General features: G+C 39.5%; 1 protein-coding gene across 1 annotated transcript in view; it reads right to left on the bottom strand.

Moving 5' to 3' along the window:
* The window catches only part of myofl (myoferlin like), a 31895-nt gene that overhangs the window by 9299 nt on the left and 745 nt on the right, over window positions 1-21851 (bottom strand). Inside the window, exons 2-34 of the mRNA XM_079437493.1 lie at window positions 21698-21753; window positions 21501-21592; window positions 13766-13874; window positions 13557-13656; window positions 11516-11673; window positions 11309-11437; window positions 10969-11031; window positions 10581-10631; window positions 10384-10414; window positions 10127-10242; window positions 9436-9562; window positions 9238-9341; window positions 9074-9142; window positions 8864-8907; window positions 8428-8510; window positions 8188-8226; window positions 7803-7927; window positions 7406-7519; window positions 7070-7247; window positions 6856-6980; window positions 6660-6769; window positions 5977-6169; window positions 5680-5835; window positions 5369-5500; window positions 5092-5255; window positions 3779-3893; window positions 2857-2959; window positions 2482-2618; window positions 2140-2304; window positions 1773-1860; window positions 793-870; window positions 519-700; window positions 269-427 (exon numbers count right to left, since the gene is read on the bottom strand). Of these exons, the coding sequence (XP_079293619.1) occupies window positions 269-427; window positions 519-700; window positions 793-870; window positions 1773-1860; window positions 2140-2304; window positions 2482-2618; window positions 2857-2959; window positions 3779-3893; window positions 5092-5255; window positions 5369-5500; window positions 5680-5835; window positions 5977-6169; window positions 6660-6769; window positions 6856-6980; window positions 7070-7247; window positions 7406-7519; window positions 7803-7927; window positions 8188-8226; window positions 8428-8510; window positions 8864-8907; window positions 9074-9142; window positions 9238-9341; window positions 9436-9562; window positions 10127-10242; window positions 10384-10414; window positions 10581-10631; window positions 10969-11031; window positions 11309-11437; window positions 11516-11673; window positions 13557-13656; window positions 13766-13874; window positions 21501-21592; window positions 21698-21753 (3695 nt within the window). The remainder of the gene's footprint in view (window positions 1-268; window positions 428-518; window positions 701-792; window positions 871-1772; window positions 1861-2139; window positions 2305-2481; window positions 2619-2856; window positions 2960-3778; window positions 3894-5091; window positions 5256-5368; window positions 5501-5679; window positions 5836-5976; window positions 6170-6659; window positions 6770-6855; window positions 6981-7069; window positions 7248-7405; window positions 7520-7802; window positions 7928-8187; window positions 8227-8427; window positions 8511-8863; window positions 8908-9073; window positions 9143-9237; window positions 9342-9435; window positions 9563-10126; window positions 10243-10383; window positions 10415-10580; window positions 10632-10968; window positions 11032-11308; window positions 11438-11515; window positions 11674-13556; window positions 13657-13765; window positions 13875-21500; window positions 21593-21697; window positions 21754-21851) is intronic.

The following is a 21851-nucleotide window of genomic DNA, read 5'->3' as shown; positions in this document are numbered from 1 at the left end:
TTTAGTTGCCAATGTAACATTTTTGATTTTTGTTTAGTTTAAGTTGAAGCAAGCTGAAACCGAACTAAAACTATGCAATATAAAAAGAAAATAAAAACTAAAAATGACCAAATCATTAACTAAAATTAAAACAAAATCTGAAAATATAAAATTAAAAGCTAATTTAAAATATTAATAAAACTAAAATAGTATATAAAAATGACTAAAATAAGACTGACGTGTAGAGGGAGAAAAATAATAACACACGGCAAGTAAGAATAAAAACAACCTTATCTTTAAGCAAGAGCTCAGCTGCTACAAGCATTTCTCCTGCATTTCGTCCCTTCATGGTGATGGGAAACCAAAGGAGTTTAGGTGATAATGGGGTTGAGGGATTCAGCTTCACTACTGGAGGACACGTGCATCTGCCCATCGGCTCATCCTTCCCCTGCAACACATCCATAGATCAAGATCAAAGCATGTAGTGCTTTTTGAAGATTCTCTGAAGGTCCAGAGTTTGGATTAACAGAGTGTCATACCACTTGGTCATTATCATAAACTTCCAGAACGACACTGGGTGGGTTATGAGCGATGGTCTGGGGGTCTCCGTAGATTTCAATGTCATCAAAAATAAGAGTTTGGTCCCATGTGGGGTTGAGACTGGACTTTACGATCTCCGTTGTCTTGCTGACATGCAAGAATGACACATGCACATAAGGATCTGTGAAAAACAAAAGGTCACTCAGACAATATTTACAATAAAAACACACGTGTAAGGTGAATTGTACTCATATCAGATGAAAAATTCCTCACCAGAAAAGCTGTCTTTGTCCATAGGCAAAAGATTCTTGGCTTGATATACATAGACTCTGAGATGGTAGATGAAGGACTCTGTTGAGACACATGGTGATTTGGGTGAAACTTGAGTTATTTATTCTATCACAAAGTGTCTTGCACCTAGTGTACAGAGGAATTCACAAGATACAGTTTAAAATAACAAATATAGTCACATTTTTAGATATAAAGTCACAAGTGTGAAATATAAAGCCACAATTATGAAAAAAAGTAATAAATTTACATTTACATTACATTTATTCATTTAGCTGACGCTTTTATCCAAACGAAATAATGGCAAATAAACACACAGCTGTGAAATATAATATAGTTTTTTATTCCAATCTGTATAATAAAGAGAAGGAAATGAATTTTCAAATTAAGCTTTACCTGATAAAGTTCTAATACTGAATTAACCAGTTAGTTCTAAATTATTTGACATACACTAACTGTTAAAAGTTTGTTTTATTCAAAAAGCATTACATTTATCAAAAGTGACTAACTGTAAATACATTTACAATGTTGCAAAAGATTTTTATTTCAAATAAATACTAAACCTCATATTCATCAAAGAATCCTTAAAAATGTTTTGCGATTTCCATCAAAATATCACCAAATGAGCATATTAGAATTACACTGAAGACTGGAGTATTGGTTGCTTAACTTGTGAACGCTGATGTACAGTAACCATTTAAAACAGTATTATAGTTTCCATGGAAATTCTGCCATGCAGCACAACTAGGTGTTTGGGCGCTTCCTCTTCCTACTGAATTTGGTATAATAATACCATTAATCAGCACCACTCAAGATTTAATTTGGCTCTCTAACTGTTCTTGTTGCTGTTTTGTTTTGTGCAGATTGTCAGGAAGAGGAGGGGTGTGTTAGTCTCAGAGATATAATCAGTGTAAGGAATTTAGAAGGAGTTCTTTAATCTGCAGGGTTGAATAAACATTACTCACTGTCAAATCTGCAAAACACAGTGGGGGTGTTGGCACCAAAGAGTTTAGACGTGTCCTTTTTGCTGCCTTTCTCGTCCTCATCTATTCCCTATAAGCAAATAAAAATAAGTGAGGAAGAGGTGGCTTTTTAAAGTTCAACATCCTTCAAAATGAAGTTCTACATAAAATAAGTCATGCCATTTTTAATTATTCTAAACATTAAACTACAACCACAGGAAGGGTTCAAAAACAAACAAAAATACATTTTTAGTCCCGTTTAATCCTGTATCAGAGACAAATAAATCCAAGTTCGTCCCCTACCCAAAACAGAATCTATTTCACTTTGTTTTCTATTCTGATAGTCATTCAAGACAATAAATGGACTAACCAAAGCCCCTTCCAGGTTAAAGATAGCTGATGCGCCCACACGTTCAGCTGGTGCCATTTTCCTCCTCCAGCGCCTGCGGCGGAAAGTATCCGAGGAACGCTCCTTCCTGTGGAACTTCCACCCAATCAGAGACGAGTATTCCCAGCCATCACCAATGTCTTTTTTCTGTTGTGAAAACATTGATTATACATACTGCAGACAATATTTGACTAATGAGTTTCACTGATACTCAATCAGATGTGAAAGTCAGTTGCAGTATAAGACAATAGTACAAGTTAAAATGGAACAAATCAGACAAATCAAACTAAAAATCAGAAAGAAACAGTAGTGAGGAGTTCTCACCTCTGTAGTGGGTGTGTCTGATATCTTCCTGCGGGGTCGGACCAGTCTTTTCCTGCGATGAATGTGGTACATTTTCTCAGTAGCACCCCAGGACCTGGGCTTATCATCAGGAGGAATGGTGACACCATATTCCCATCCTGACATTCAATTCAAACGATGGAAAAACAGATGATTAAATACTGGAATCATCTAAGGGATGCTTCCCGGATTACTCCAGTCTTCAGAGTGACAAGGTTTCTTATTATTATCAATGTTGAAAACAATTGTGCTGCTTAATATTGTTGTGGAAACATTTCAAAAGAAACACCATTCATTTGAAATATAAATCTTCTGTAACATAACTGGCTTTTAATCCTGGTAGTCAGAATTCCTGACCTTTCTCATCCACTGCCCTATTGCTGTCAAAATTCCAGTCATCTTCCCAAATCCATCCTGGAGGACACTCAATTTCTTGAGGGTTCTGGGCCTTCTCTCCATTCTGCACAGAACAATTTCCATCATTCTATACTTGAAGTGGTCATTCACCCAAAAATGACAATTCTATCATTGTTTACTCGCCCTCATGTTTTTCCAAACATGAATAAATTTCTTTCTTCCATGGATAAATGTGACATTTTGAATCATTTCAAGAGCATTTCAAGTACACAAAGACCATAAAAGTACCATAAGGGTATAATTAACAAGGCTTCTACAGCCATACAGTGCAATAGTTTAGTGTAATGAACAAACTGAAATTTAAATGAATTGTTATTTGCTGAATCATTTTGTGGGCCATTAACTAGAAAACCGCTTTGAACTGATCACGGAGTCAGTGAGTTGAACTTGAAAACCAAATCAGACGCAATATGAATGAATGAATCAGAAATGGATAAACTGATTAATTAAAAAGAATCAATGATTCCTTCATGAATCATTCATCACTGCTTATATCATGAACTTACCCAGATGTTCATCATATAAAGCTTTCGCATTCATATATAGTTGTACTGAAACTTTTATGATACTTATTGTGCGTTGTAATTAAAAAGATGCCCATGATATTTATCAAAATTTCACTTTTTTGTTCCACAGAAAGAAAATTCATAAATTGGAATAAACTGAAACAGGAGAATGAGTCAATAATTCACTAATCAGATTGTTGTCATTTGTGTTACCACCCAGTGAACTTTCTATGAGGCCACAGGAAGTTGGGGTACAATACGGCTGCTTCAAATGTCCATACTATTTTCAGAATCCAAATTCAAAACCGAAATGTCTACATTCTGAATGTGACATTAAGTGTTGCTGGTTCTCTCACCACATCAGTAAAAGGTTCAGCGGCAGGTTTCCATTCACCACCAGGGAAGCGAGTTTCGTTTTGGTAGACCTCATCTGTGAATTCAGAATGCCCTGCATCAGCCTCTGTAAGCAGACTGAGTCAAGCACAGAACACACAGCTGGGGCGTTAGCGACACATTTATTTCAGCACACACAAAACAGTCAAACAAACACTGAGCCAAGGCCGTGACAAAGTACAGGGTTGGGAGTGGGGTCAGTGTAAGAGGCCTGGAAGAGTAAAAAATGAGCTGACTATATAAACACAGTAGAGAGCGCCTGGCAGAGAGACTATGTTTATGTTACAGCAGGGCCAACTACGGCTGTATGCCAACTAGCACAATTTCCTCTGATTGTGTGCAAGAAAGCTAAATAGACTCTAACACACTTTACTTATGCCACAGAGTTACATAGACTACCGTTCAAAAATCAGTAAGGGGTCAGTAAGGTTTTTTTATTTTAAATAAAAAGTAATAGAAAATTAATACTTTTATTGAGCAAGGATACATTAAATTGATCAAATGTGACAGAAAATATGTTTATAATGTACAAATGAATTCTATTTCAAATAAATGTTTTAATTATTTTTCAGTGAATCCTGATTATTTTATTTTTTTTAAGTATCATGGCTTCCACAAAAACATTAAGCAGTACAATTGTTTTTAACACTGATAATAAGAAGAAATGATTCTTCGACAACAAATCGGCATATTAGATTATTAAATTCAGCATTGCCATCATAGTAAAAACTATATTTTAAAATATAATAAAAAATTAAATATTTATTATGAATTGTAATAATATTTCATTATTTTACTGTATTTTTTAAATTTATTTTTGAATAGGCTTGCACAGAAAAAAGCACAGTACATTAGTATAAAAATATTTAAACATTATTAAAAAAAGGATACATTTATTTGAGAATCAAAATTTAATTTCAAATATCTAATTATGTTTATTTAAAATTTAAATTTTTCTTACCACATTTGCAAATTGTTTCTTTTTTGTGCAAAAATGTAACAAGCCTTAGTTAGGTTTATTCTTAAAACAAGACTAAATATTTGGCCAATGGGATAAGAAAAATAAACTTAATTTAATACATATTTTTGTATTAATTTACATAATTTTGCTTATCAAAAATAACCTTTTTACTGGAAAAAGGCAAAATACTGATTAATACTTTTTTGCAGTGCCATGTATTTTAAGCTGAGTGGGTGCTAAAAAGTAAAGTTCAATAACCATGATGATTATAGCATATGACATATTCATATTGAAAATATGCATTATATGGCTTACCAGCGCTCAGGGTCAATCAACCAGTCTCCTTCCCACTCCCAGCTCCGGGGCGGCATGAAACGTTCCTGCTTCAGTTTTACTTTTCCTGTCACGTCTGAAAACTTATGCCGGCCAACTAGACCTGTGGTTCCCCACTTCCCAAAAACCTGAGCCTGATTCTCGTACTAACACCGGAGAACAGAAAAGTCATCAGTGTCGCTAAGGGAAGTTCCACACAACAAGCCACAACAAATGCCAATATTATATAGATTTCACTTCAGTGTTCCCTTTTACTAACCATCTCTGCATACACACTGAATGTTCCCTCTGCAAAGCTGTTGAAATTCTTCTCATGTGCAGACAGACCCAACCACATGTTCACACGCAGCTGCACAGGGATCTTGAGACCTTTGTTTTTATCCATTGGGTACTGAAAACAACAAGTTTACATAAAAAAAAATGTTTTCCAATTGAATCTGGATTATTTGGAAATAATGAGGGAATGGGATTGGGAAATGTGAGCTTGACACAAACTGGTATTGCATGCATGTGCATTAATTGCTAAGTCACATCTCTTACACATCACTCTCAAAATGATTTTTTTTTTACCTGCATAAAGACGCTTTGCATTCTGCCGCAGTACTTGCCGACGGCCTGCTCGCTGTGGGTGGAGTAGAGAACCTGATTGGCTGGGATTCGGGCGTAGGCCACACGTTTCTCTCCTCTCAGCATCCATATGATAACATCAGGCATACTGTTCTGAGGCTGTATTGTGAATTTAAACAAACATGTGAATGTTCATAGGGCTTTTGATTATGTATATATGACTTTTGGACAGCATTCCATTCTGCTTACAAACTCTATCTCAGTAGTATAAGATTAGTGTCACATGAGGCAATGCCAAACCTCCTCTGTGATCTGCTGTAGTCGCTCCAGCCAGTCCTCTATATCAGGCATTGTGGCTCTAACATCAACAGCCTCCTCCCTCATGCGAATGGCCGCCTCTTTGACACTGGCCAATGTTTTGTCATGCAGATTCTTGATCTGAATATCAAGTGCTGTCAGATTCGGCTTGCCCTCCAAATCTGGTAACTGGTAACTAATAGCAAGAAGATTCAAGTCAATCACATGCCCGACATGGTAAGCAAATAAAGTTAGTCACAAGGCAGTGTTCATTTTCACATTTTTACATTTTACCTTTTTGACGTTGTTTTAGTCATAGTTTTTGTTTTTTGACAAAAAAAAATGTATGTCTTATTTATTCATTTTAGTCCATTGTACTTTCTCTTATATTTTATTTTATTTTTCTTCATTTTAGAGACACTGGACTACATGCACATTTTTGTTATATTTTTATCACCAATATGGTTCAATTGTTTAATTAAATATGAATCAAAATGATTTGATTATCATCACAATGCCTCTATTTCATCATGTCTTCCTTATTATTATTATTGACAAAATAAAATAGAAATCCTGTCAACAAACAATTTCTTTAGTAATTTTGTTGTAGAGTTCAACACTGCTCCAAGGGCAATTCTAAGTAATAAAACAGAGAAAGATAAGAAAGTTTAGCCTCTGGGATTTACCTGGAAAGGTCATCGATGAGTTGGGTGATAAGTTTCAGCCAAATCTCAGCTAGGCGAGAGTCAGACACTTTAGCTAGGAGCGCCGTCTTCAGAGAGACGATGTTGGATTGCTAAAGAAAGAGGCATACAAAATATGTGACTGCTCTGAATGGTTTATCTGTTTGCTCCATGACATGAAAATGCATTAAAATCGTACCAGTCGGTCAGTAATATAGAGAATGATGTTCACCACATCCAAACGGTGGCTTATGTCCTCCCAGAAAGATGTGAGGATAACAACAGGCTTAGAATCAGCCCAGGGTAAGTAATAATAGTGATTTCCTTTGGAGAAACACAAACAATTATGAACAAGATAATGCAAGTCTCAAGCGGCTCCCATTTGGACTATTTGTATATGTTGAGAAACTCACCATCAAAAACAGCACAGCTAAACTGAGTGGTGGAGGACAGAGGTTTGCATGTGGAGTCCAGTTTATTTCCATAGTTTCCGATGCTGACCTCAAACTGAATAGGTTCTCCAGGCTCCTGAAGCATGCTGGCACTGTGGAACACGGCACATAAGGAATACTTCCTTCTCCGCTGGTACTTCTGCACAGTAAAATACGTAAAATAAGAGTTTTTAGTTCTGATCTGCAAAAATAATGATTGTGATCTCAATACCCTAGTCTTTTGTAATCAATGTAAAAAATATATTTAGAAGAATCTTTATTCCATGAAGCAATGGTGTGAAAAATGTTTGCTGTTACCTGTGTCACCAAAATGTCATCGTTTGAAATGTCTTCCACTTTCTTGTCAGTTTTGTCATCCAGTTGAGTGGACAGCTCGATCAGAACCCTCCCCCGATATGCCACCCCTTCACCCTGAAACACATAGACCGAGTTTAACAGCTCTGACAACTGCCACGGATTGTGCAACCGACAACTGATGGTGTGCATTTAAAATGTCTGCATGTATTGTTTGTTAAAAATTTTTATGCAAAGCAAACAGTGCATAAAAATAATATTATCTTCAAAGTCAAGGTATTGCAAAAATGGTTTCCTTCTCAGATTGTTGCTGAGCTTGGTCAGTATTTATTATATTTTATATTGTAGCTCTCACCAATCCCCCAGCAAACCCTTTTATTAATTTTTTTACAACAATCACCTTGCCGTAATTCAGATCCTCGTATGGGTCAGGTAGGCCAGTAAATTCTCTTGGACTTCCATAAAGGTTAACATAGCAAGGCCCAAAAGCTGGAAGAAATCCAACCTCAGATTCTGTGGTGTCCACTGAAAAAGAAAATTGGTTAGAGATACTTTGAGATGTACAGTAAATAAACACAAGACAACTGAAAAAAAAAAAAATATTGCTACTCCATTAGAAATACGAATATACATCCAGTTTTAACAAATGTGTGTCACCAAACTGCAAAAATAATGACACAGTGTCACTGAACATTTAACAGGGTTGTTTTACTTTTTAAGTATATTAATAAAATAAAAATAATAAAATTTAGAGATTTATTAAGATTGAATAAGATTCACAATACCATTAAAGGAAGGAGGCAGTCCATTTTCTGAAGGTGATTCTGGTGAAGAAATCCAGTTTTAGACAGGATACATACTGTTTGACAGTAAACTTTTATCCAAAAGTTCTGTTATGCAAGTTTTATTTTAAAACAAAGTTTGTACTGTTAAGGAAAAATTATGTGATACTTCATTAATATTCTACAGTAAAATCTAAATGACTTCAAATCTGCACCTCATGAGACACAAACAGAGAACCCTACCCTCAATTTCACCCCCAGATGATGCTATTTTAGTCAGATTAAGGTAGGTGGTCCCAATAACATCATTCCTTGACAACCGATCCCTGTAAATAGCACGAGTCCAGAGTCAAGCACCACATATGCACATTATAATATATTATAATATAAATGATTGTGTGACACTGAAGACTGGAGTAATGACTGCTGAAAATTCAGCTTTGCCATCACAGGAATGAATTTTCAATTGAATACATTAAAATAGAAAACTGTAATTGTAAATAGTAATCATATTTCACAATCTTACTGTTTTCACTGTATTTGTAATCAAATAAATGCAGCCTTGATAAGCATAAGAGAATTCTTTCAAAACATTAAAAATCTTACAGACCCCAACTTTTGATTGTTTGTGTACATATATGTCAGAGCTGTAAAATGATCAGTCACTTAAAGAACTTACCAGTCAAATACAGTAAGTTTGATGCGTTCACACATTGATGGGAACTAAAAGGAAAGATTGAAGGAATATTCACTTTGTGTGTTAGACTTCAGCCAACACTGTTTTATAAAGCATTCTAAGCATTTTACATAGAAATTGTTACTTTTTGATTTAATGAATCTCATGTTTTCAGTTTTATTAACCCAGTTTCCAGGTTAGCTCCCGTCTTACCTTAACCTGCAGGTGAATTAGCTGATTCCACTCTGGATTGGCATTCTTCTCTACGATCTTTGTACACACCTTAAAAGACCAAAATGAAACAAGTCATCACAGTTCTTTACCAATCAGTCTTATTCTTTAACAATAAACATCAATCACAACTTTTTTGCTTTCACCTTTTTGCCAGCAAAACTGACTTCTAAAAATGGATCCACCAAATTTTTCTTGTCATCTGTTCCACCAAATATGCTCTTTACTGTCTGGGCAAATGCATCATCCACTGAAAATGAAGTGACAAAAGATGCATGTTACTGACTATGGGAATAGAAATAGGAGTATATAGAATTGTTGCTGTGTGTTGCTGTCATTATTACTTTGTGGCATGTCTTCAGCACGGTAGATTTTTAGACTCAGCGTAACCCATCGTAAAGTGACTCCAGCTGGCAGGAGCAAGTTACTTTCAATGTCATCCTGTTCCTCATTGGCTTCTCGCTTTTCCACCTGACCAACAAATTAATCAGATACCACACATCGTTAAAAGACCAAGTTGTTTGTTTTGGACAACGCGGTGTAACATTAATTCTTTAAATATTTTCCTTTTTTTAAATGTTATTTTTTATTTATTATTAATAGATACTTCATAAAAATTTTAAATATTTAATTACTTAATAAATTGACCAGGGTGGATGAACAAAGAACAGTTGATTTCCCAGAATGCTCTAATTTCTAATACTGAAATTTAAATACAAAAATTTCCATATTTGCACAATTCATTTGGTTCCTCATTTTAAATTTAGCTCAAATTCAGGAACTGAGTATTAAAAACAAATTATTATATTTCTGGCTTTTTTTCACCTTGGACAGGATAGATAAGGCAGAAACAATGGGAAGGAGAAAGAGGGGACCATTACCGGGAAAGTACCTTGAGTCAGGACTCAAACCTGGGTCGCTGGAGGTGCAGTTGTGCTATATAGTATGTTGGAGCGCTGCCCATAAGGCTGCCCATAACACAATGAACTGTTTTAACTTTTAAACTTTCAGAGTGATGTGAACTTGGGAGCTTACCGGTGGCTCGTCTCCGGTGCCTACTATGAACATACTGACTTTCAGGTAACCTCTGGCTCCAGAGATTGAGTCATCAGGGTCACTTAGCAGTAACCATTTCCTCATTATTGCATGGCCTGTCAGAAACACACCACAGATTACCAAAGATCACTCTAATATGAATATGTACTGGCATGAGAAATTTTTAACATTACACAATTTTCATTGTGTTGCACAATTCAACAGTTCAGAATCCAACAGACAAACTCTTTACATACCAGGCTCATCATAGACATAGCCAACATCCAGCTGTTAAAACAAGGTTTGAAAGTGTTTGTAAGGACATATACTCAACATCAAAGCATTCTTCAGAAATGCTTGATATGAATTAGATATTACGATTCTAACCAAGTCATAAAACATGGTCAATATATTTAAATGACATTAGGATTGCATGGGTTATATGAAAGCATACCTTAAACTCCCCCATAAGACTGTCTGCTCTGAGGGAGTAGGCATTATACACCTAGATTTAAGAGAGAATATATTAAAAGACAAGACAGTAAAAAGCTGTAACCATGGTCTACATATAATATGAAGTAGAAATGAAAGTACAAACTCTCTTAGCAGCAAATATAAAACTATTTACTTAATATGATTTGCACAGGTAAGACATGTTCCTGTATCCTCATCCTTGTTTGATCCAGGAACAATATTGTTATAAACCAATCAGTGTCTTCAGATTTTAATATTAGGCATAGGGTTGGGGGCTATGATTGATTGGTTGATAGAATGTTGATCAAGGAACATATTCATCTTGTGGAGCTTGTATTGTGCCAGGATGATCTAAAGACCCATCTTACCCGGATCATGATGCTCTCATCAAAAAGTTCAGAAGGCAGCATGTTGACATTGTAGAAGAAAATCTGTGGAACCATCATCTAAATTAAATTATATTCACAACACAGCACTCTCTCAGGCCATGAAATTGTAATAGAAACAGAACTTTTGGTTAAAGTAGCCGCAACCGAATATGTATGTGAAATTAAGAGATTGTAGACTCACTGAGGCAAGTGTGAGAGAGACAGAAATATCAGGGAAAAAGAAAGGAAGTCAGCCAGGAGGTTTTTAGCCTAAACAGGTACAGTGCAGAGTAAAGCGGAAGCAGACAAATTCAGATGGGCACATTAAAACCCAAAATACCTCATCAAAGAATGGATTGTTTCCCCTTCGGATCCTCGTTCTGTGTGTCTGTCCACACACACTTACTTTGACGACTGGCTTTATGTTATTGCCGGGTAACTGTCGACCCTCAATTATTCGAATACGGATCTAAGTACAAATAACAATGTCAGCAGATTAAAGCTCAACGACTTCTCAGATAGGATGTTTAGCAAGAGGAATACATACTTGGAAATCTTGGGGTTTGTTGGCCAAAGTTCTTTGTCGCTTCCGAGTTGTACGGACCATCTTTTTTGGCTGTCCAGAAGGAGAAACTCCAGGTGCCCCTGGCTCAGCCACATCACCGGCATCTTCATCACTATCAACACCTTTCTCCTCTTCGCCAACTAGAAGCAAAGCCAACAGATATACTGTATATAAATACATAAATAAATATATAAAAATAACATAAAAAAGACAAATGTTTCTGAAGTGGGGTGGGTATCCTTTCAAAACATACCATTTAGGTACTTATATGTACTTTAAAAACTAATATGTACATTTAACACTAGAACCGCCACGGGGTAAATTTTACCCGTGGCTGTTTTTCAAATGTACATAACAGATTTTCAATGAAACATTCAAGTCTCCCAGTCATTGACTTTTACTAAAATTGTGTGATTTACAATCCCCTGTTGTTAAAATTGTTTTGATAAAACCAGATCAAAAAACGGGGCATTTATTCCTATAAGAGCCAGCGGGTCAAATTTACCCACTATATAATGCCTGTATTTTCCAGCTGTCATTTTCTTGACGCTTATGTTTTAACATTGTACATTGCTAGGCAACACCTTTCACTCACTGAATTAGCAGTTATCAGTTTAATAAATAAAGACAAAATGAGTAAAAGTAGGCAATTTATGGATGCTGAAGAGGCATAAGAAGCACTAAATACCACGAGCGATGGAGAGTATGGTAGTGAGATAAGTAATGCATCCTGGTCGGCTCAGCATCTGACAGCGATCAAGATATAATATTTATGTTTTAGCCTAATGTTACTCATAATTGTTCAAAATTTGGATTAATTATTTAATTTTTGTTTTGCCATTTCTATCGTTTATCGTTCGATCCTGTGGTGCAATTTAGTCTGCCCGTTTCCTAAAGAAGAAAAAAATCAGATCTATGATGTAACTGTTAATGAATAAAACCTTTTTTTTATATGTTACCCGAAGTTTATTGGTGTTGTTCTCTTATTCAACAAATTAAACAAATTAATAATTAATTAGGTGATTAGTTTTGTGCTTGAATTTGTCATTGTATCATGCAGTGTGGTAAATTATTATTGCTCATTATTGTCTATATAGCTATTTTAGTCATTTAAATAACATAGGTTAATATATTGTCTAATATGATTAGCCCATATTATTATTATTATTATTAATATATTAATTAATGACATTGTAGTATAATATTACACCACCCAAATATGTATTTACTTCCTTCTAATTCTCGTTGTCAGTGCTTGTTTAGCTTATATTGACCGTTATGAAAAGTGATTAGTGGCCTGTATAAAAAAAGCCTTGAACATTACAGGACAAAAAATATAGTTGATGACTAGACATAATCATTTCATGACTCTAGACACTTCTTTGTGAAGACAGTGGCATAATACAGTAAAATAATGTGTTCTTTAGCCATATAAAACAGTTGTAATGTGCGTGTGTAAAATTTACCCGCTGGCGGTTTTAGGTATACAGCGACCCCCGGCGGTTCTAGTGTTAAGGTACTAATATCCACCCTTTAGGGATTAAATAAGATGTAAAGGTGTACCATTTAAAAAGGCAATGGCCCAGTGACCCCCGTATTTGCTACTGTACCTTTAAGACACCTAGATGTAAATGACTTATGTTAACTTCACAAAGCAAAGCTTTGCCAGGCTGATGAATACTATATGTAGGTGTTGATATGTAAATGTGAGTAAATGTGTTGATACAGTACTTTTGACTGCAATATTGTATTGATTACTGAATGACCTAGTTTTACAGCATAGTTAAAATGTGAATCGTTATTGTTAGGCACACAGAGACAATGTGGCAGGCTCTGGTAGAGTGTCCTTTTTGATTGTGAGTGATCCATGTTCTGTCTCTCATTTGCATCAATCATTTCCATACGGTATGTAAACACAAATGCCCAAAATCTTCCTGCAGATCTGTAGGGCAGTCTAACCCAACTGGTTTAAAAAAGAACAACAGTTTATGTAGGAAAGTAATATGTAGGAAAATAAAAATACCTGTAGTTTCTCCAGTTTGGCCATCTCCCATGTTTTGATCATTTGGGTTTGGGACAGTACTTGCAGGAGGCTCATAACCAATCGTTAAACTGATAGTTGCCTAAAGTAGTAAATGCAGAGAAATACAGTTAGAATAGTTTTGCTAGATTATTCTAAGTTAGTCAGCATCATTATTTTTGTTTTAGTCCATACTGTACAAAAATATTTACCCCTATTTCCTGTTTCTTCTCATTAATTAGAGGAATATTCTTGGAAGGAAGAGATCTGGTCTGACCAGCAGCCAGTTCTTTAAGAGAGATCTTTGCAGAACCAATTAATCTAGAAAGCAGAAGAAAACAAAACTAAACAAACAGGGAAGCAAACTTCAATATTAACACAAATTGGACATACAGCTTATGTTTGTAATGTTGTATATAAAAGTATAAAATGTTGTATATGCGAGTATAAAATCGCTTTCTGAAACCTTCATTATGAAAACTTTCTCTGGTGCTGTTTCACTACTTAAACTGATTTTAAGTAGTGAAACAACACCAGAGAAAGTTTTAATAATGGAAGTTTTCAGAATAGGGTAAAAATCTGAAAAACAAAGACTACATTATTTGGTTTCATTTCTGCTTTTCTCATCCAGGACTAGTCCAGTAAGAACTCTCTGACTAAGAGCTCACAAAGACACCTAAAAGAGACCATGTATAGTTTTGTAGTGGCTGATGAATCAGGATGACTTAGGCTCAACCACCAGATTTCGACATGGGGAAAATCCTTGTATTTACACAACCCTATTATAATTATTTCATAACATTTAGCGACGGCTGTGCTCGTGGGAATCGCAGTTGGATCAGGTGGAGGGAATGAAGATGGGCGAGCCCCTATCTTCTTCCTTTCCCATCAGATCCAGCGCCCGCTCTCTGGGTTCGGAAACCTGCCCCGTGGTTTCTTCCCCCCAGAGAGAGAGGGCTCGACGCTCTGCCTGTCTTCCTCCGAGGAAGTGGACGTCGATGAGAAAATTGCCGTGTTTGCACAAACATTGTTTGCACAAGCATATTATGAATGACGTCATCTTTATAGCAGCGTAAAAAATGCATAGAAACGGAGTTCGCGCTGTCAGCTCTAAAGAAAAGGGTCCGATTGTGCTTCTCCCCGCCGTATGATCTCGCGGTTCCGGTCCCGACACTGCTGAGGGTTCGCCCTATCTCCACCTGCATTCCCCAGATCTAGCGCTCTCGCTCGGGGCTGGAAGGCCGCGGTGCGGTTCTTCCCCCTTTGAGTGAGAGCTGCTGTTGCAGCAAGCGTTGCCGAGGCATTACGTCATGCCCCGGGTGGAACAGACGCTCGCAAGCTATCTGTCCCCTGGCGCGGCGTCGTCTCTGAAGGCTCTGACCTTGCCCACCAAACTGCTGCGCACAACTTCAGTGCTGGTAGGGAAGGGGTACGCGGCTGCAGGTCAGGTTGGTGCGTGTCTGCACACCATGGCGGTGTTACAGGCGTACCAAGCCGACCTGCTTAAAGAGCAAGATGAGGGAGAGGAGCTAAAATCTGATGACATCTCTGAGCTCCATAGAACTGCTGATTTGTGTCTCCGCGCCACCAAAGAGACCGCTTGTGCCACCGGAAGGTCTATGGTAGCGCTGGTGGCTGTGTAGAGACATCTGTGGTTGACCCTATCTGACATGAAGGAGAAAGATAGGGTCTTCGTCATGGACGCCCCGCTTGCGCCTTCTGGCCTGTTCGGCGAAGCTGTCAATTCCGCCGTCGGCAGGTACCAGGAGGCCCGTAAACAAGTGGTGGCATTCCAGCGGTTCCTCCCTCACCGATCTCTAGCTCAGGGGGCTGCTGGGCGGGAGCAGCCCTCGCGCGTACCAGCTCCTCATATAGAGTGTTGCACAAAAGCAGAGCGTTGCTACTCGCGCCCCCCCCCCCGCGGCGGGGCAGAGATGGCAAATGCTCTGGGTCGGATCTACGGACCGTCCTTCAGTCTAAGAGGTCCTCGACCAAGAAGCCCTGATGGGCGTGGCCCAGGGCTTACGAGGGCAGGTCCCTCTGGGGACGAGCGGGTTACACCGCATTACACAGTGTCCGTCTCCTCCCAGTGACCTTGGGAGACCAGTCTGCCAACCCTGCCAGAGTTCCAGGGCGCAGCTGTCTCGAGCGAGCGCTTCTCTCAGTTATTTCCGCCCGGAAACATAGCGGAGCTGAGAAGCTCGCTACCCCTGCGGGGGTCTCTAGAGCAGCTAGTTCGGCCGTCTCTTGCTGGCCCTCTACTTCAGGGCACCGAGCTAGCAGCTCTAAGTACACCAGAGGCCATTCTCGAGAGACTGGTTCCCTTAGTAGGCACTTGGCAGTGTGGGAGCCCCTGCCAAGCGTGTCTCATTGGGTCCTGCCTGAGCAGGCTCTGGTTCTATCAGTCTAGTCTTCCTAGAAATGACGCGGGTCTGAGGACCGTCGTTTCAATAGGAGACTTTAGCTGAGGCAGTCCTGATGTCTATGGCCCAAGACTTATGAGGGCAGGCCCCTCTGGGGAAGAGCGGGTTACACCGCATTACACGGTGTCCGTCCTCTCCTCAGTGCCCTCAGGAGATCAGTCTGCCAACCCTGCCAGAGTTCCAGGGCCCAGCGGTCTCCAGCAAGCGCTTCTCTCAGTTATTTCCGCCCGGAAACGTAGTGGAGCTGAGAGGCTCGCCACCCCTTCAGGGGTCTCTAGAGTAGCTAGTTCGGCCGTCTCCTGCCGGTCCTCCGCTTCAGGGCACCGAGCTAGCAGCTCTAAGTACACCAGAGGCCAGTCTCGAGAGTACTTCATACTCTCATACTCCCGGTACTTCATAGTTCCAAAGAAGGATGGAGGGTTGCGTCCCATTTTAGATCTGCGTCAGTTGAACCGCTCAGTCATGAGACTGAAGTTCAAGATGCTCACACTCAAACAGGTCGTGTCTCAGATCAGGTCCGAGGACTGGTTTGTCACGAATGATCTAAAGGACGCATACTTCCACGTCTCCATCCTTCTCACTCACAGGAAGTTCCTGAGGTTTGCTTTTGGGGGCAAAGCATACCAATATCGGGTTCTTCCCTTCGGCTTGCACTCTCACTCCGCACTTTTACGAAGTGTGTGGATGCTGCTCTGGCTCCTCTGCGACTCCAGGGCATCCGCATACTCAATTACATTGACTATTGGTTGATTCTAGCTCAATCGGAGCAACTGGCGATTCGACATCGAGATGTCGTTCTCGCGCACATGAAAGAGCTGGGGTTGAGACTGAACACCAAGAAAAGTGTGCTTTCTCCAGTACAGAGAACCACTTATCTAGGCGTGGTGTGGGATTCGACCACGATGCAGGAACGCATGTCCCCTGCTCGGATCGAGTCGATACTCACGTCAGTCAAGAGAGTGAAAGAAGGCCGGTCACTCACTGTCAAGCAGTTTCAAAAACTGCTGGGCCTGATGGCAGCTGCGTCCAACGTGATACCTCTTGGCCTGCTGTACATGAGACCCCTACAGTGGTGGCTCAGAACCAAAGGGTTCTCCCCGAGGGGAAACCCACTTCACATGATCAAGGTCATGCGGCGATGCCTATGTGCCTTAGACATGTGGAGACGTCCTTGGTTCTTTTCTTAGGGCCCGGTGCTGGGAGCTCCTTGTCACCGCGTAATGCTAGTTGGGGAGCGGTCATGGATAGCCACCCTGCCCACGGTCTGTGGAGTGGTCGCCATCTTACGTGGCACATCAACTGCCTGGGAATGTATGCTTCACCCCCTGGTGGTGAAGCAGATATGGAGAGTGTTTGGCCAGGCACAGGTGGACCTCTTTGTGACTCAGGAGACATCGCAATGTCCCCTCTGGTTCTCTCTAGTTCCTCCAGCTCCACTGGGACTGGATGCTAAACTGTACGCCCTGAAGTGGAAACTTTTCACTCCATGGTGCGGAGACCGCCAGCTCGACCCAGTTAACTACCCGATTGGTACAATGCTGGAGTTCTTGCAGGCTCATTTCTCTGCAGGGTTAGCCCACTCCACCCTGGGGGTTTACGTGGCGGCTTTATCAGCCTACCACGTCCCTCTCGGTGGCCAGTCAATGGGTAAGCACCCCCTTGTTACACGTTTCCTCCGTGGTGCGCAGGGAGCCCGACTAGCGGAAGCTTAACTGTATGTGTCCAGTGCAAGCACTGGACGCATGCATCCACAGAGCTGCCCTGTGGAGAAGGACGGACCAACTGCTGGTATGCTTCGGTCCTCCTAAGAGGGGTCTGCCTGCCTCTAAACAGACCCTTAGTCGGTGGATTGTGGATGCTATTACCATCGCTTACGAGTCCTCTGATCTCCCCTCGCCTCTGGGGGTCAAGGCTCACTCCACCCGAAGTATGGCGGCATCCAAGGCTTTTCTGGCAGGTGTTCCTATGCAGGACATCTGCAAAGCTGCGGGTTGGTCCACGTCCCTGACCTTCGTCAGGTTTTATGGCCTCGATATGCGGGCCACTCCAGGCTCTTCTCTCGCCCTCATCATGCTCCTGAGGGATACACACAGGGCAGGGACTTGGAAGTCTGGCAGCGTGGGCATCTCGTAAACCTAGCGTTTCGACGCAGCTCGAGTTCCTGGAAGGGAACTTCTCAGGTTACGCATGTAACCATGGTTTCCTGAAGAGAGCGAGACGCTGCGTCTTGGGGCCATACTTCCGACATCCCTGCGAACGGTTGCTTCACTCCTAGAAGCTGATGCCGGTTCTACCACACGTGACTTTATGCTTCCCGGTCGGTGACGTCACCCGCCTATGACGTCTCGCCCATCCATTGGACAGATTACACACGTGATTCAGAGCGCGGTCACGCTGAAGACGTTCCCCTAGCGTTTCAACGCAGCGTCTCGTTCCCTTCAGGGAACCATGGTACATGCGTAACCTGAGACGTTTTCAGCAATCAGTACTCCAGTCTTCAGTATCACATGATCCTTCAGAAATCATTCTAATATGATTATTTGGTGTTCAAGAAACATTTCTTATTATTAAAAATTTTGAAAACAATTGTGCTGCTTAAAGGGTAACTAAACACTAAAACAACTTTTTTGAGTTAATGATCTGTAAGAAAGGGAAGTGGTGTGTGGCCAAGTATGGTGACCCATACTCGGAATTTGTGCTCATTAACCCAATCCATTTAACCCATCCAAATGTACACACAGTAGTGAACATTTACCCGGAGCAGTGGGCAGCCAATGCTGCGGCACCCAGAGAGCAGTTGGGGGTTTTGGTGCCTTGCTCAAGGGTCTCACCTCAGTCATGGTATTGAGGGTGGAGAGAGTGTTGGTTATTCACTCCTCCCACCTACAATCCCTGCCGGACCTGAGACTCAAACCCACGACCTTCGGGTTACAAGTCCAACTCTCTATCTATTAGGCCACGACTGCCCCTGTGTCTTTAGTAGTCACGACTGTGTCTTTATTAGTGCTGTGCATTGATTCGAGTAAATGCCTTGACATTTGGTTATAAAGTATTTTAATTCTACAATATATGGTGTAAAATGGAGTGCTGGCCTCTTCAGGTTGAACGGTGCCTACTGCAGTTGAATTTTCCAATTGGACGTTGCATATCCCTGTGACGTATGATGGCACTTACTAACCACGCCCCTGCGTGAGCTCACCACGCCCCTGCACGAGCTCACCATGCCCTTGGCATAGGGTCAGCCCCTGGTATAAAAACATCTTGTTCCGTCAAATCCACTGTAGCGAGTCAGGAGTTGGAATTGTGAGTATTGAAAACGATCAGGATAGCGTATATTAGCATCTAGTTAGCATAGCCATTTATATAGTTATTAAGATTATTTTGTGTAGCCTAGTTAGTTAATTAGCATACAGTTGTTAGTGTAGTATTGTTAGAAGCATAGTTATTAGCAGAGTATTGCATCAGTTAGGATAGCATTAAGTTAGCATAGATTTTTAGCATTAGCTTTATCTGTATTTATTTAGTACAGTGGTTAAGATGGTACGTAGGTGTAGTGTTGCTGGTAATGATGTAATCACGCCCCCCGCTCAGCCTCGCACTCGGTTCATCCCCTCTGTCTCCGCTGGGCCCTGCCCACTTTTCCAGCATTTTTCAAATATTGCCAGTTGGTGGAGTTAGGCTCTGACCAGGGGTTTAGTTACCCTTTAATATGGAATGCATTTTTTTTTTTTTTATGAATACAATTCATTTATTTTATGAATAAAAGTACAAAAATAACATTAGAAATAGACATCTTTTGAAACATCATAAATGTCTTTACTGTCACTGTTAATGTGTCTTTGATGAATAAAAAGTATACTTTTTTTTTAAATAAAATATTTTTTACCTGACACCTTTGAACGGTGATGTACTGTATACACTTTTTTTACTTTACTTTCTTACTTTACTTTCTTACTTAGGGCACTTTTACATTTGCTGTTTGTAGTAAAAGAGGCGTTTTTTTTAGCATTTCTATAATATTTTTCACAACAGTGTGGTTGTGATGTCTAATAAACCGTGCTGTAAATGTTAAAGTATGTTTGTGTTTTCCATGATACATCCCATTTAAATCCTGGATACTGTACAGCAGATCCAAAAGCTTAAATACAGAGGGAAAACAGCTGGAAGCAATTACAATAGGCCAGAGAATTATGTGCCAAGCAGAGGGGACAAAAAGAGCAACTTCAGAGGGGGTACGCCTGATAACACAAATTCTCTGTACTGCTTTATGCCTTAAGTTTATGTACAGCTTGTCAACAACTTCTGTGGAGACCCACACAATTTGAAGTGAGTAAGAGTGTAATATAAATAATTCACATTACAAGCATTCACATTGGTAAAAGACACATCCTGTTTGCACAGCACCATCACGAATGATACATTCATCATGTGGCCAGCATCACATGGAGATTAACCTATTTGTTGTGTAAGACATGGAAATTGTACAATCATGATCTGTCTAATCACTAAATCATAATCAATCAATCATACTACTTTGTGTTACAGTCCTGATCACCCTGTCATGTTTTTTTTTAAGACAGACTTATTGCATTATAAACATACTTGAAGGACTGCTGGTCTTAGCTTGTCTGTTTTAGAACATCATTTTGGAATATTTAAACCCTCTCTGTAAATATTCAGTAAATATAATCTCACATACCAGCACTTTTATTTCATGCCAAAAATATCTGCTGGCATTTCCTTTGTCAAACAATCACTGGTCTTCAGAAATGGACTTAACATAGGCTTAAAGAACACGTCCAAAAGATATAAAAGAAAAAAATGAAATTGTGCACATGATTTACTTATGAGTCATAAACTAGGATTAGTTTACCTTTTTTATTTTTACATTTGTTGCTATGTTACTCTCTAGACTGTGGCAACAAAGAATACAAACTTCAGCAAGTATGTGCAAACGTATGAAAATCTGCAAACTAAAAAAAAAAAAAGAAGTCATCTGCGTGACTCATGGAAAGTTCATTATCACGGCAGAATTTGCACAGTAAAACTTGCCACATGGAAGAAAGAACAGCCTTCTGATCCAAACCAAATGCTCACTAGTTTAAGACCCAGCTAGGTTTGACTGCATGTGTATCTAATAAGCCTTTTAAAGGACTCACAAGGTGCTACTTTGGACTGCTTAGAGTCTCTAACTCAGCAAGTTCAGACAAGGTGGTTAGGTGTGGCAGAGGTATTTTAAAGGCTTTCATGTGTAACTCTGCACTCCACTTATTAATCTCACCAACTCACTGCTGCTCCTAAAAGTTCACAGAGCTTTTACAAAAGTACAAGACTCCTGTAGGTTTATCATTTACACTGCAGTGATTTCAACTTCAGTCATATTTACATACAGTGTGAAATGATTGTGTGAAGTGATTGCAGGGAAACTTAAAGAAATATATTTTCTTTGACCATGCTTGCCATTTTATGGCTTGTTAGAATCCACAAAGGCCCATACATTAAAACAGTGGTGGATGCAACATACTTGTCTTTTCCAATGGTTTCATAGTCTTTCACAACCACATCAATGAATGAAGAGGAATCCAACGGTGTGCCTTTCAAATCAAACTCAATAATCTGAAATGGCAAAATCAGGTCTTGGTTATTCACATTTGATACATTATTTAAATTACATCATTTTAGGGTCCAACAAAAAAAGAAAACACTATAACTTATACTGACCTCATTCCAAACAGGATTTAATTCTTTGTCGATGGCTTTTGTTTTCTTTTTTTCACCTGTAAATTGAAATGAGTAAACTGTCAAGTCTCTTTAACTATATTATGATCAATCAAACTACATCAGCTATGATATTAATATAACAGCTTCACAGTAA

The sequence above is a fragment of the Barbus barbus genome (assembly GCF_936440315.1).
Source record: "Barbus barbus genome assembly, chromosome: 16".
Taxonomy (NCBI): Eukaryota; Metazoa; Chordata; class Actinopteri; order Cypriniformes; family Cyprinidae; genus Barbus; species Barbus barbus.
This window is presented reverse-complemented; position numbering and strand designations above follow the sequence as displayed.